Source organism: Amblyomma mixtum, chromosome 5 (assembly GCF_055824585.1).
Source record: "Amblyomma mixtum isolate Tamu chromosome 5, ASM5582458v1, whole genome shotgun sequence".
Classification (NCBI taxonomy): Eukaryota; Metazoa; Arthropoda; class Arachnida; order Ixodida; family Ixodidae; genus Amblyomma; species Amblyomma mixtum.
Genome location: NC_143016.1, coordinates 57,478,891 through 57,492,766, shown reverse-complemented (window position 1 = coordinate 57,492,766; position 13,876 = coordinate 57,478,891). Strand labels below are relative to the sequence as shown.

Here is a 13,876-nt window from a genome sequence, read left to right as displayed (position 1 = left end):
GTTTCCTTCCAATTATCGAACCTATACTTTAATGGCAATTTAATATGAGCTAAACTTCAATGCTTTAAAATCTCATATAAAATCATATGTGCCTGGTATGTAATCATATGTGTTATACATTAGGTTATATGTGCCACCGTTGTGTTTCGGTGAACCCCTATGGGCAGCTATAAGTTTTATATGTCAAGTATGCTTTGTATGAACACATATGCTTTATAGGTGTTGATATGTGCCCCAAACGAGTCTCGTGTGAACTAACATGGGCTGCATACGAGTTCATTCACTTCACAAAAGCCTCGAGTTAGCACATACGTGCTGCCTACGAGTTCATATGTAACACGTTTCACTTCTGAATTTGTATATGCAGCATTCAAGGTCATTCGAATCACAGATGTCTTGTGCGAACTTGTGTTTCATTAAGGCTGTAATTTGGGCTAGTTAGAAAGCTATACTGGCTAGCACTTTTTTCAAAATACGACCGACGAGGCACATACGCGCGGGACGGATGCCGGCCTTCAACTGACGTTTATTTGACGACAGGGTATACATATATTGCAGTCTTGATAGCAGTGCCGTAATCATTCACTTACGCGCAGTCGCAGCGAGGTGGGTACTGAAGAGAAGTTTATTTGAACCAAGGAGCATAAAAGGGACAGCCGTCCCTCTACAAAACAGAAAAACAAATTACGGCGTCTGATGTTGCCCAATGCGCTCACATACAATCACAACAAACGCAAGTGTTCCAAACAGTGTCCAAAGTACAAGAGTTCAAGAGGTTTCATACGCGCGGGGGAAGCACGCGGGAGGAAGACCGCGCACCAATTCCGCGCACAAACACCGCGCACTACACTGACGCGCGACACTTAGTATGGCAGGATGGATGGATGGAAACAACTTTATTACACAAAAAAAAAAATCTTCCAGGGTGGTCCCCTACTGGTCCAGGAGTCCACGGGCTAGTGCTTCACGTAAAGCCCGATCCACTAGCCATTTCTGGCCGGCGGGCTGAGCGGTCCGTAAAGCAGCCTCCCAGGAAGAATGAGTGGGATTGGGGATGGGGGATACTGCCTTTGGGGAAGGACATTCCCAAAGGTAATGGAAAAGTGTGGATTTGGGCACGCCACAGGTGTTACAATCAGGAGGAAAGGTGGGATGAAAGCATGAGAGGCGGTGGGGTGAAATAAAGCAGCCTGTCTGTAATTGCCGCCATGTGGCGCTGGATAAGGGCGACAAGGTACTGTGGGGTGGTGGCAGTGTCATGCGGCTGAATTTGTAAAATGTGGTAATTTGGTGATATGTAGAGAGGACCGAAGGGGCTTCTTGCGCAGGGTTGGGTGCCTGATCCTCCGGGGTCCGGGAGGAGAGTTCTCGGGCCAGCGCATGAACGCGCTCATTACCGGGGATCGAGGCATGCCCAGGGACCCACGACAGAGTAACCGTTCGATCGAGAGAGGTGGCCGTGGTAAGAATACGGTGTGTTGCCGGAGTCGCCACGCCCTGTAGGTAGTGGCGGTACGCGGCCTCTCAATCTGTGCAAATTTCTGTTATGTTTTTGTCAATGATGGAGTGGGCCAGAGCAAGTGCGATGGCGGCTCCTTCCGCCTCTGCAGGCGAATTAGTTCGAATAGTGGCAGCGGCCCCCACTGTGCCGTCTTCATAGGCTGCGACTGCCGTGAAATATCCTGGTTTAGAATTTTGTGCCGCGTCGACATAAAGGATATCGGAGCGGTTGCTGTATGTTTTCGTGTAATAGCTCGCTCGTGCCTGCCGCCTACCGTGATGGAGACTAGCACTCATATTGCGCGGTAGGGGCTTCTGATATATGTGATCCTGCGTGCGCAGAGAAATCATGTAAGGTGTAGGACTTGTTGGGGTGGGAATTGGTGGATTGAGACGTAGCTGTCGCAGTAGGCATTGTCCTGTTTCCGTGCGACTCAGGCGGACTAATTGGTTGGTGCGCTGAGCCTCTATTAATTCCATCACTGTATTGTGGGTACCAGTGGCCAGGAGACGTTTCGTGCTAACCGTCCGTGGAAGACGTAAGGCAGAGGTGACAGCCGTGCGTATTAGGATGTCTGCCTGTTGTCTTTGCCGCTGAGTGAGTATGTGGTATGGAAGGTGATATGCAATGCGGCTAATGATTAGTGCATTTGTCATATTGAGGGTCTCGCGTTCAGACAGCCCATGATTGCGTGCTGCCACCCGCCTGATAAGTGCAGCGACCTGTTTGGTCTGTCTCTGCAAGAGCTGAAGGGTGGCGGTTGCATCGAGTGTGTTGTTAATTAGAAGGCCGAGAATCTTCACCTGAGGCACAATGGGCACTGGATTCCCGTACATGTGCAGTTCAATCGGGGGGTCACTGGGGAGGGGTTTCAGCTGCAGGAGTTCCGATTTATGTGGAGAGCAACGGAGGCCTGTGTTTGCTAAATGAGTGGTGGTGATGTCTATGGCAGATTGCAGGATATCCTGGGCTGTTCCAAGGGATCCTCCCGTTGTCCAGAGGGTTATATCATCTGCGTATATGGCTGTGTGGAGCCCTGGGACAGCAGCAAGGGCCTTTGCCAGTGGCGCTAGGGCAATGTTAAAGAGTAAAGGTGATAGAACCGCCCCTTGTGGGGTTCCCCGGTTAGGCAGGGGGAAAGGCTGGGAGGCAATATCCCCAAGGTGGAGGTCTGCCGTGCGCCCCTGAAGGAAGGCCCGAATATATTGCCATATGCGGGTGCCACACCCGGTGGTGGCTAATGTCGTGAGGATATGGTCATGGCTTATTGTGTCGAAAGCCTTATGGATATCCAGGGCCAGTATGGCTCGCGTAGAGGCTGTACGACGCTTAGTGCAAAAGAGGGACTCTTTAAGCGCGAGAAGTACGTCTTGCGCCGAGATGTTTGGGCGGAAGCCGAATTGAACGTTTGAGAGAAAGCCTGTTGTTTCTAGGAATGGTTGCAGGCGATTGAGAATGACGTGCTCGAAGAGCTTGCCGACACAGCTCGTTAAGGAGATGGGGCGCAAATTTTGAAGAGTGAGGGCTTTGCCCGGTTTGGGTATAAATCGCATGCTGGCATGGGTCCAGGCTGATGGGAGCGTCCCAGCTTGCCAGTGGTTATTAAAGAGCTCCGTGAGTTCCTGGAGGGAGACATCGTCCAGATTGAGTAGTGCCTTGTACGTTATGACATCCGGCCCCGGCGCCGTAGAGCGGCGAATACTAAAGAGTGCTCGGCGGACTTCGTTTAAGGTGATGTCGGCATCAAGTTCTGGGTTAGGTGGAGGTAGATTGGGTGGATCTGCCGACTGAAGAGATGTGGGTATATAAGTGTCCCGTAGTTGGCCAATTACGTCGGTGCCCTTTTGGAGCTCTAGTTGTATTAGACGTTGTGTGTTTACTTGTGTCTGAGATTTAGTGGTTGTTGGATCCAAGAGAGCGCGTAGGAGGGACCACGTGCGTTTAGTGCTTAATGTACCCTTCAGGTCGTTACAAAAGGTTGCCCAGTTTGCACGGGCTAGCGTGTTCGCGTATTCTTCTGCCTCGCGAGTGAGAGCGGCTATGCGGAGTCTCAATTTACGATTGTGTCGCTGGTGACGCCAGCGCTTGAGAAGTCCCTGTCGGGCCTCCCATAGATGAGCCAGATGCGGATCAACCTGCGGTGCCTTAGGGGTATTTTTAATGCTTTTGCTGTTCGCCTGGATGGCTTTCACCAGACGGTCTGTCCAGTCAGTGACAGTACGGGGTTCTGTCGAATCAGTTGCCAAATATGAGCGCAATTTATCCCAGTCAGTGAGAAGCTGCGAACGAGGGTTGAAAATCTTGGATTCATAAGATATAATAGTGGAGACTGGAAAATGGTCACTTCCAAGGCTATCCTGGAGCACCGTGTGAGATTTAACGATTATGTTCTGTGTGGCCCATGTGAGATCGGGTGTGGTGTCGCGGGTGACGCTTGTGCCAATGCGAGTGGGTACGGTGGGGTTTGTGATCAGGCTAAGGTTGTAATCAGCCATTGCGGTAGAAATCAGATTACCTTTGGGGGTATCCGAGTTGTATCCCCAGTGCGTGTGACGTGCATTAAAATCACCCACCACAAGAAGGTTTGAGGAACGGAAGGAGCCCAGGATACCCGGAATAACTCTGCCTTTATCTTTAGGATTGCTGTATATGTTAATAATAGTGAGGCCATATGTGTGTCCTGGTGAGCTTAGCTCTATCGCGGTATATTGAGTGCCCTTGCTGTCGGGCGTGTTTGTCGGTGTGCGGTCTAGTACCGGCATGGATGCGAGTGTCAAGATTGCCGTACGTGGTGTAAGGGCTGCCGTGTGATAACCGCGGATATGAATGCGATTTGTTTCCGTCTCTTGCAGAGCGATGACATGGGGGGGATTAGGGGAGTTTGCTATATATGCGGCTAGTTGTGCTTGTTTTCGGCGTATGCTGCGACAGTTCCATTGCCATATAATTGTTTCTGCTGGTGTGTTGGACTGGTGTCGCCGCCGACGTTTTCGCGTGTTATTGTTCTGCGCCATGTCGCTGGTCTGGATTGAGTGGATGAGGACAGGCAGCGGGTTCAACTGCGCGCTGCTTGCGAGGCAATTCCTGATGCGGTACAAGTTCGAAAAGCTTGTTGATGCCGGCTTCATGTTTTTCCAAGCGTGTGGTAATCGTAGCTTCTATCCTGTCAGCCATGGACTGTATCAACTGTGCCTGGGCTAGTATGAGCTGTTGCTGCATCGCTCCGAGTTGTTGAGCAACTATAGTATTTATTATGGTAGTGATTTCTGAGCGAAATTCAGCGGAACGTATGTACTGTTTAACCGCCTCTTGAGGTGTAATAGGGGAGTCAGGGTTTCGAAAAGAGGTGGGAGTGGAGGCTGCTTGGACGGACAACTCACCGCTTTTAGCAGAGCCGGCTTCTTTCTCGGGTGTAGCGTTCCGGAGTGACTGCGTCTCCTGGGTCTCCTGGATGTGGGATGCGCAATCACTGGCTTTCGAGGTACAGGCCCGTGGCTCGGTGGCGTCTGTCTCGGTACCACTGGGCACCCGAAGGGGTTGAAGTTGTGCGAAATCGCGTTGTGAAGTTTTATATCCAGCGTTCACGGTGTCCGCACTGCGCTTTTCCGTGTGGTCTTTGCTATCTTGGTTGTCCGACGGTTCTGAGGTCTCGGTCTCCATGGTCTGCTCCAAAGGTGTCTGGACACCCGTGGTGGCCACTGGGTTTTCCTTCCTCAGTGGTGGGAGGGGTGGCCATTGTTCTCTGCTCTTGTTCCAAGCTTTCTTTGGATGGATGGCGAGTGCCTTGCTTGGACCGTTTTTATGATTCCCTTTCGTGGGAAGTGTTGTGCTGTTGTTATATCCTAGAAGTTCTCCCGGCCGGTCGGCTTGGGTTTGGTTAAATTTGGGCCGATGCTCAGTCTCGTGCTCCTGTTCAGTCTTGTTCTTCTGCGCATTCTTTTGCTTCTGCTCAGGCTTTTGGTTATTCTGCATTTGGCTCTGTGCAGCAATGTCTTTATAATGATGACGTCGGATTACGCCTTCATCAGCTTTGCTTGTCTTTTTCCCTCTTGTGGTGTAGTTCTTCTGTCTTGCCGGGCAGTTCGTGTCAATGGTGGAGTGGTCCGATGTGTCGCAGACGATGCAGTACTTTTTGCAATCGACATGTCCTGGTGGAGGATTGCGTACTCCGCAATTGTAGCATCTTTTCTCCTGCGGAGTGGGACAAATGTCAGCACGGTGCCCTATTTTCAGGCAGCATCCGCAAACCTGCATCACTGGTCGGAATGGTTTGCACCTGTATTCGATGCCGCTGAGGTAGACAAACCGTGGCACTGCTTTGCCTTCAAAGGTATATAGACATGCCCCCTTGGTGCCGAAAGGCCTCGCTTGAATGATGTTGATTTGTTGGGGATATGTTTCCGTGAAGTTTAGTAATTCCTCTTCTGAAGGTATCGGTAAGGCGCCGGTAATGATGCCTTTACATGAGTTATCTGGTGAGGCTGCATAAGCGCTCATTGAATATTCCTTTCCTCCTAGATTGATTGCTTGGATGTTGCATATCTGTTCCGTGAGGTCCGGATCTGAGGTGCTCAGAATAGCGATGTTTTGCTCTGGCTTGATCCTGACTCTGGCCTCGTGGGTCAATTGGCGGCTGAGCTTGAATTGCAAAGCAGCAAGAAGTGACCTACCGGACTTGTTATGCAGCGTCACCCCTCCACGTAGACGTATTACCACCTTGTAGTCATCATGCGGCAGCCTCGGTAATTTGATGGGGCGTGCGGGTCGTGATCTTTCGGCAGGTGTGTGTGCTTCTGCCTCCGTTACAGGTTTGAATCGTTTTTTGCGTGCGTCGATCATCCTGAACCATGGCGTCGCCTTCGGGTAGGCTTCAGGCCTGTCTCGTTGCGTCCCGTGCGGTAGGCCCACCTCCGTTGTGTCGGTGGTAGAAATTCCGGGCATGGCGTCCTGGGTATCCATGTCGGCAAGTTCGTGGACTCCCTCCGCTGCCGTGGACAGCGAGCACGACCCGCTGTGGCTTGATGGGAAGGCAGCGGCGTCGGCCATATGAAGCGTTGACGTGGAACGCCGCTCCGCCGTGCGCCGCCTAGGCGGCGTTGACGTGGAACGCCGCTCCGCCGTGGGCCGCCGAGAGGGGTTAGGCTTAGTGCGGCGACTCCGCTTCAGAGATCTCCGTAAAGTGCTTGTGCAAAATACAGCGTACTCACGGACAAAGGAGTCCTCGTAAAGGTCCCTTGGGGGTTCACGAAAGCCTGAGGTAGGAATTTAGGGCGCTATGATGGGTAAGTGGGAAAATAAAGGCGAAAGTTCACAGCACCCATGTGAAGCGCGTCCGCTCCGCTCGGCCATAACTCGGTTGGCTCAGTATGGCAGGAGCCGCACCGTCACACGGCCCCTGCTTGCGACGATGAAGCGGGTGCTCCACCATCGCAGGAACTCTTCTTCCGGCAGCGTCACCCTGTTTAAGCACGCCTGCGGGAACAGGCGTGCTCGCACTCGCTGCAACATCGGGAACATGGCCCGCTTGGTGGGCCTTGTAAGGAAGCGGCGCCTCTCTGGCGCCACAAAACAAAGGCGCCTACACACAGTAATAGCCGCACAAGCGTATCGCGCGGCCTGGTGCGGGCGTCCAGAGAAACAAAAAACATACGCGACATAAGTCGCCAAAAAGTTCTTGCCACTACACACTCAAACATGGCGCGCTGGAGTGTCTCGGTCTCGCCGAACTGCGGACACCGTGAAGGGGGTGCGATGCCCAACGCTGCGACGCGGACTCCCGTAGGCAAGACCCTCCAGCCTCGCAGCCAGCCGAAGTCGCGGACGTCTGGGGGAAGCGTGTGAGACGTCAAGTCTCGCCACCGCACCCCCCCTGCTCCGCTCTAGCTGTTCAGGTGTAGCCTCCTGGATGGCAAAGAGCTCACAAATGCGGGAGGCCTGCGTCTGAGAGGCGTCGACCTCAGGCAGAGTAGCGGTGAGAGACTCGGTCGTACGGCAGACATACCGGAAGAACCCCGGCCGCTGTTCAGCTGAAGGACCTACAAGGTGACCAGAAAAGAGGCGCCGCGACGTGCCGAGGAGGTAGGCGAGAAGACCTCTCCCTGAGTAGTCAGTGGCGTTGACCAGGTCGTGGACGCCTCGGACAGCGATCACGCTGCACAATGTGCGCAGGTTGGGCAGGCTAAATCCGCCCATGCGAGTAATGTGCGCAGGTTGGGCAGGCTAAATCCGCCCATGCGAGTAGGAAGGCCTGAGGAGTGGGCGAGCGACGGTCTCCGTCTTTCCCGCTCAGAAAAAACAGCCACAAAGTGTGGCCAAGCGGCGCGTTAAAGTGCGCAAGCTACGAAAGCTCTTTCAGAGCGATAGCACTAGTACTCGCATTACTCAAGGTCGTGTTAGTATGAAACACAAGGTGATTTAAGAGGGACCAGTGGGTGGTACCATTGGTACACATTGGTACTTAATTGGCGTAGGCAGTTCGGAGGGTATCAAACGATTCAACGCGTTACGGAGCATAAGATTACTAGTCGAATCAAAGCGTTGCTTATCATAGGGATTCGCCCCGACGACCTTTGTTTCCCCAAACCGTGACTTCTTGAAACTTCAAACGTACTTTGTGGTTAAAACAATTGACATCGCGCATTCGAAGTGGTGTTAAACGATTTGTCTTCTTGCGCGGTATACGTCGGCATAAAAAAGTAGATATCGGGATATAACGAAAAATTTGTACCGGATATAGCGAACATGGCTAATTACGCAATATCCGTTCGGTATTGCTAACGCTCTTACTCATACGCTACCTCAGCGTATTGCTCTTTTTTCTGATAAAGGTACAGACGGTGCGCTGTCACAGTTTGGTTGGTTTGCTGGTTTTTGGGCGTAGGAAATGGCGCAGTATCTGTCTCACATATCTCGGTGGCCACCTGAACCGCGCCGTAGGGGAAGGCAGGAAGTTTTCAGTGAAAGAAGAAAGAGAGAAATAGGTGGTGTAGTGGAGCTCTCCAGTATAATTTCGACCACCTGGGGATCTTTAGCGTGCACTGACATCTCACAGCACACGGGCGCCTTTTGCGTTTCGCCTCCATCGAAACGCGGCCGCCGTGGTCGGGTTCGAACCCGGGTACTCCGGCTCGATAAGCTCTGGTGAACTACGGCTGCCGTGTAGTGACCCGATGGAGTCCGACCTGCGACATCAGCGTAGAACACGCCTGGTTTGGAACCACGTTGCGCATTCAGCGCCCGAGCACGCGCTCTTCTCCGTCCTTCGTGTGTGTGTGTGGAGTCATGTTGTGAAGCACGGGTTGGACCGTAGCCTGTGCCGCCACAGCTCCGGGATATGGAGTGGTTCCTCCGGGACACAGCTTATGCTTATGCTGAGGCGACTGAGTAGACGGCGCCCTGGTCCCGTCTGCTGCTCGTGTATTGATCCATTAGATGAGCCTCTCGCAACTCTGAGTAGGTGTTGAGCACCCCCAAGGCCGTTAGACGGGCCGTGGAGAGGTGGTAATCGGGAAGTCTAGAGCTCGTTTCACGACTTTGCGAAGAATGATGTCCGATTGATTTGTGTTACTTGCACTCAGGCGGAAGTACGGCGCCGAGTACAGGATACGACTAGTGACCTAAGCTTGACCGAGACGGAGCGCATAGCGTCCGCGCTAGCCACCGCGGCGGTTAGCCACGCGTCGTAGCACACGGCCTACAATTTCTCCTACGCGCTTGATTATGGCGATGGCGGTGTCGACTTTCAGCCAGCGGTGAATATGTAAGCCCAAGACTCTGATCTCGTCAACCTCGTGGGCAGGACCCTCGCGGAGGGTAATGCACGTCGAGATGGAGTCGGTCCTGCAGGCAGGAATGTGTAGTCGCTTGGACCTGACTGGGACACAAGCGAGCCCGCAAGAGTTGGCGTAAGTCTCGACTGTGGTCGCGGCTTGCTGGAGGTTCTTCTCCAACTCACTTACGCTGCCTTGGCTAGCCTATAGTGTTACGTCGTCGGCAGACATTGTTTGGTACACCCTCTACACCCGCTGCAGGAGGGATGGTAGCTCCATCATTACGATGTTGAACAGCAAAGGCGAGACCACAGGGCCCTGCGGAGTGCCCCTAGTCCCCATGCGGCAGGTCCGTACTCCTGAGCATCCATCCGGAGCAGGGCCTGCCGTTGGGAGAGGAAGTTCCGGACGCAGCTGATCGCCTTTGCACCGCAATTGGTGCGGCTGAGGTTCGACAGAATGCTGCTTTGTTTGACATCATCGAAAGCGCCCTTAAGGTCTAATGCCTAAATAGCGCGATCTCTGCGTGTGGTTGTCTGAAGAGCGATGATGTCCTCGTGGAGTTGCAAGAGTACGTCTTGGGCCAGCATGTTCGAGTGCAACCCATAAATGGTGTCTACAAAGAGATCCTTGAATTCGAGATAGGGATACAGCCGGTCTCGAACCATCGTTCCCAAGAGTTTCCCATCATATGAGGTTAGCCAGATGGGTCTCAATGGGCTGTCCTTCCGCGCCGAGAATGACCTCCGGGCTGAAGAAGTCGCTATCGTCCTCGCGGTCGCAGACCCCGAATGCAAGGAGAGAGGCCAGTGCCATTACGGTCCGCTAAGCGGGAGCGCAAGGGACTTGTGTCTCGAACTGTGACAATCGTCCATGGAGAATTTTGCAACACTGATACTATTTGCGGAACGGAACCGTATTAATACCTTATTGAAAAATCTCATAGATGTTTGCAGTATTTGTCTCGTATATACCAGGTGTCCAAGTGAAGCCGGCCCCGAATGCAATGCAATCAACCAGATGACCACAAGTCGATATTGATTTTACTGCCAAGCGATGCTCTTTAGCCGCTCATTCGGGCATGGACCTGGCTGCCCGATATACGACTTAGTGGGATTCTCTATACAACATCGACTTTGTATCTGACGAACTGAGTTGCATGGTTTGCAGAGCAAATTGGCGGCCTTGCCACACCATTCACAAGATGGCACAAGCGAACTAACTTCTTCGGTGCTGTCAGTACAAGCTCTACGCCGCACTTTTTCGCCGTCTTATTTGAACGGCGCTACACATTGTGCACGTACGGCATCCTCACATGCCGAGCTCGTCGATCAGGTTCTTCACGATTTTTACGCCTCCCAGTAATTGCGTTTTCAAATTTATAAAAAAATTGATATAGCTATTGCTAACGGCCTGCTGCAAACGGTTCCGGTCGGTAATAGTTAAAAAGTTAATTATTAGAATTCACTTAATCACTTTATCAGTTAACATGATCCGCCTTTTTTTGACGTCCGCCAACATTGCTATTACTATGCAGCAAAAAGCTTCTCTCTACCTCGAAAAGCCCGTTTTTAAAAATTAGTGGCCGGCTTCACTTCGACACCTGGTATATACGAGACAAATACTGCAAACATCTATGAGATTTTTCAATAAGGTATTAATACGGTTCCGTTCCGCAAATAGTATTGCAAATAGTGTTGCAAAATTCTCCATGGTCGATTGTCACAGTTCGAGAAACAAGTACCTTGCGCTCCTGCTCAGCGGACCGTAATGGCACTGGCCTCTCTCCTTCTTTCCAGATTTGATAATTGAGACTGTTCAGGATCCCGGTACGGAACGTTTTTTGCGAACGGAAGCGATAAGCGCTATTCATCTATATTTCCCGTTGGCGCAAAAACATCAAGATAGATACCGCGAAGCTTTGATGAAAAGTTCGCATACAGGCAATTGGTAGCCGGGACAGCAGTCAGAGTAAACTATTGGGGCTAGTATGTGCCCACAATAAAGAAAAATCTATTTATAGACGGTGGTAGCAACACTAATACTTTGCAGTTGTAGAGATCAGAGTAAGCATGGACAGTGGCAACACTAATACTTTGCGGTGGTAGAGATCAGAGTAAGCATGGTCAGTGGGCTGCGCTGTATATAAACATAGCCTGGAACTATATCATGCAACAGAGTGACTAAGTGGCAGATTGTGCGAGCATCGTAGCAAAGCGCGCATGATTCTATTTCTTCGAAAACAATCTGGTCACTTCTAGCGAGCGCACGATAGATAAGTCATCCTGTACGACCAGTAGAACAAGACAAGGCCACACATAGGCTGCCATAAGCATGGAACGCTGTTTAGAGACTGAACAAAAAAAAAAAACAACTTGCAAATATTCAGACTCCAGCTCACTTAGTGTAATAACAAGCTCAGTCAGCGAGAATGTATAGTTAACGCACTCATGAAATAGAAAGATGTTTATGTTGTGAAGGCGGCCATTTTGCTTTTAACTGGGAGGAACTCTCGATTTGCTTCGATATGAGAATGGCGCCATGTTTTACGAAGGCGTATACTTACGCCGCTTCCCGAGTTTCCCACTCTTGTTATTTGTTTCAGGTACCTTGGGCTCGTCGTGTTCGTGGCTTGGTTAGAATTATCCAGGGAGGAAATTGTACACTGCATCGCCTCGTGGAACAAAGTCGGCATCCCGGACCTATACGCGATGACATTTGTGAGAATTCTGCAGTATACGCGTTTGCGGGGCACGAAACATACGCACTCGACGCTTAAGTCTGGACGCGCTCTATTTGTTTATTTTTTTTTACGTGGCGCAAATCACAATTATTTGCATGCCTTTGGGGAATTTTTTTTCTTGCATTAGCTTGAACTCAGCTTAAGTTTAGCTGAAGAGAAGATTGCTGTCTTTTTCTGTATTTTTGATCAAGTTTCTGAGCTTATTCTTTCGCATGGGTTCCAGCAGTGGTCTCTTTACTGCATGTCTTCAAGGGAACCGCAATGCAACTTTTTTTCGGCGTCAGGCTGATGCCTTGTCTACCGGCGTAATCGCTCGGCGAACGCCCACAGGGAAGCGATACAAAATTTAGGCGCGTGAGAACCACCTAAAGTTAGGCGTTAGACAGCGTGGATAACTTTGGCTGAGCCATACGAATGCTGCCGTAAGCGACGTGTATACGAATCGAAAGAGGTTCAGTCAAAGCTTTAAAACATTTTTTAAGCATATTGATAAAAAAATGCATTCGTTTGGGGATGAAATTTGATTCGAGGCTATTCTGCGTAATACGATTGGCACCAGGACTAAATCTAAGCCCTCACGATCATGTTTGCATCATCATGCCTCATCATCATGCTGGCTCGCCCACACTGCCCACTGACGTCGTGGGGGTGGGGGACGCGGCGGTGAGGTGTCACCCTAATCGTTTGCGAGCTATTGCGAGCAGAGATTTTGAATATTATTTCTAAATTATAGGGTCGAATTTGGCTTTAATATCTGCAGAGACCACTTCTATAAATTTGTTACACTAGAGAATGTCAATCGAAGTCATTTCAGGGGTGTTTATCGTGCACTGACATTGGAAAGTACACTTGCCTCTAGCATTTGGACTCCGTTGAAATGTGACCACTGCAGCTGGGATCGAACCCGCGTCTTTCGGGTCAATAGCCGAGCAACATGACCGCTGTGCCACCGCGGCGGCGTAGAGCATATTGTACCATCGGCAGTTTTTACTTTGCAAAGAAGAGTTTGAGCGGTTTACTGCAGTCTTATGCGCTCTTAATAGGCATACATTGACAAGGCTATGTTTACACGACACATATCTGATTTCAGCGTGATTGAATTAAGTTAGGCTGAGATACATCAACTACCATGAAGCATGATTGAACTTAAATCCAACAGAAATTACTCAGCAAGTAGTGTGCTGACTACCGTCAACAAAAATTTTGTTCAAATCACCTGATAATTGTCAACAGCCTGCCATTTTTTCATTAACTATTGTGTAGGCAGAGAAATTATGTGAGCATTCAGAGCATGCAAGCTCTGCTTACTTGATTTCCCGGATGACCGTTGAAGAGAGTTTGTCACATAGTTGAGGCCAATTCTTGGTAATCTGGTGCTCACATAGCCACCAACGCAATAGTCCAAAACTGAATTAAATCTATAATAGAACGTTCTCGCGGGCTAGTTGGTTCATTTCGATAACAGGGAAGACGGCGCCAATAGAACGCGGAGAAGAGAAGACCATGGCTGCGAACGTGTAATCGTTTGCTTGCCTCTGCTCCTCATCCTATTAGCGTAGATCTTACTTTACTGGAATGAAAGCATTCAATGCTTGCCATAACGATATCTGAATAGCCATTAACCAGCAAAATATAAGTGCGAGGGCTTGCATAGGAATTCGAAAACAAAGCTACATATGCATGTAAGGAGATATTTTGTCTATTAGAGACACCCGCTGATTACAAACACTTGTATAAGATCACGTGTTAACACAGACCATTGTAATGCTCGCCGAATGTCCGTAACTTTTACAGCAAATGCAGTTTTGATGCAACTTGTCGTTTATGTGGGATATTACCTCTAATACATCGAAACATAAATGC

General features: G+C 50.5%; 1 protein-coding gene across 1 annotated transcript in view; it reads left to right on the top strand.

Annotated features, from left to right (window-relative positions):
* Positions 1-13,876, top strand: part of LOC149342284 (uncharacterized) — a 33,287-nt gene that overhangs the window by 12,912 nt on the left and 6,499 nt on the right. Inside the window, exon 6 of the mRNA XM_089546776.1 lies at positions 11,876-11,990. Within this exon, the coding sequence (XP_089402902.1) occupies positions 11,876-11,990 (115 nt within the window). The remainder of the gene's footprint in view (positions 1-11,875; positions 11,991-13,876) is intronic.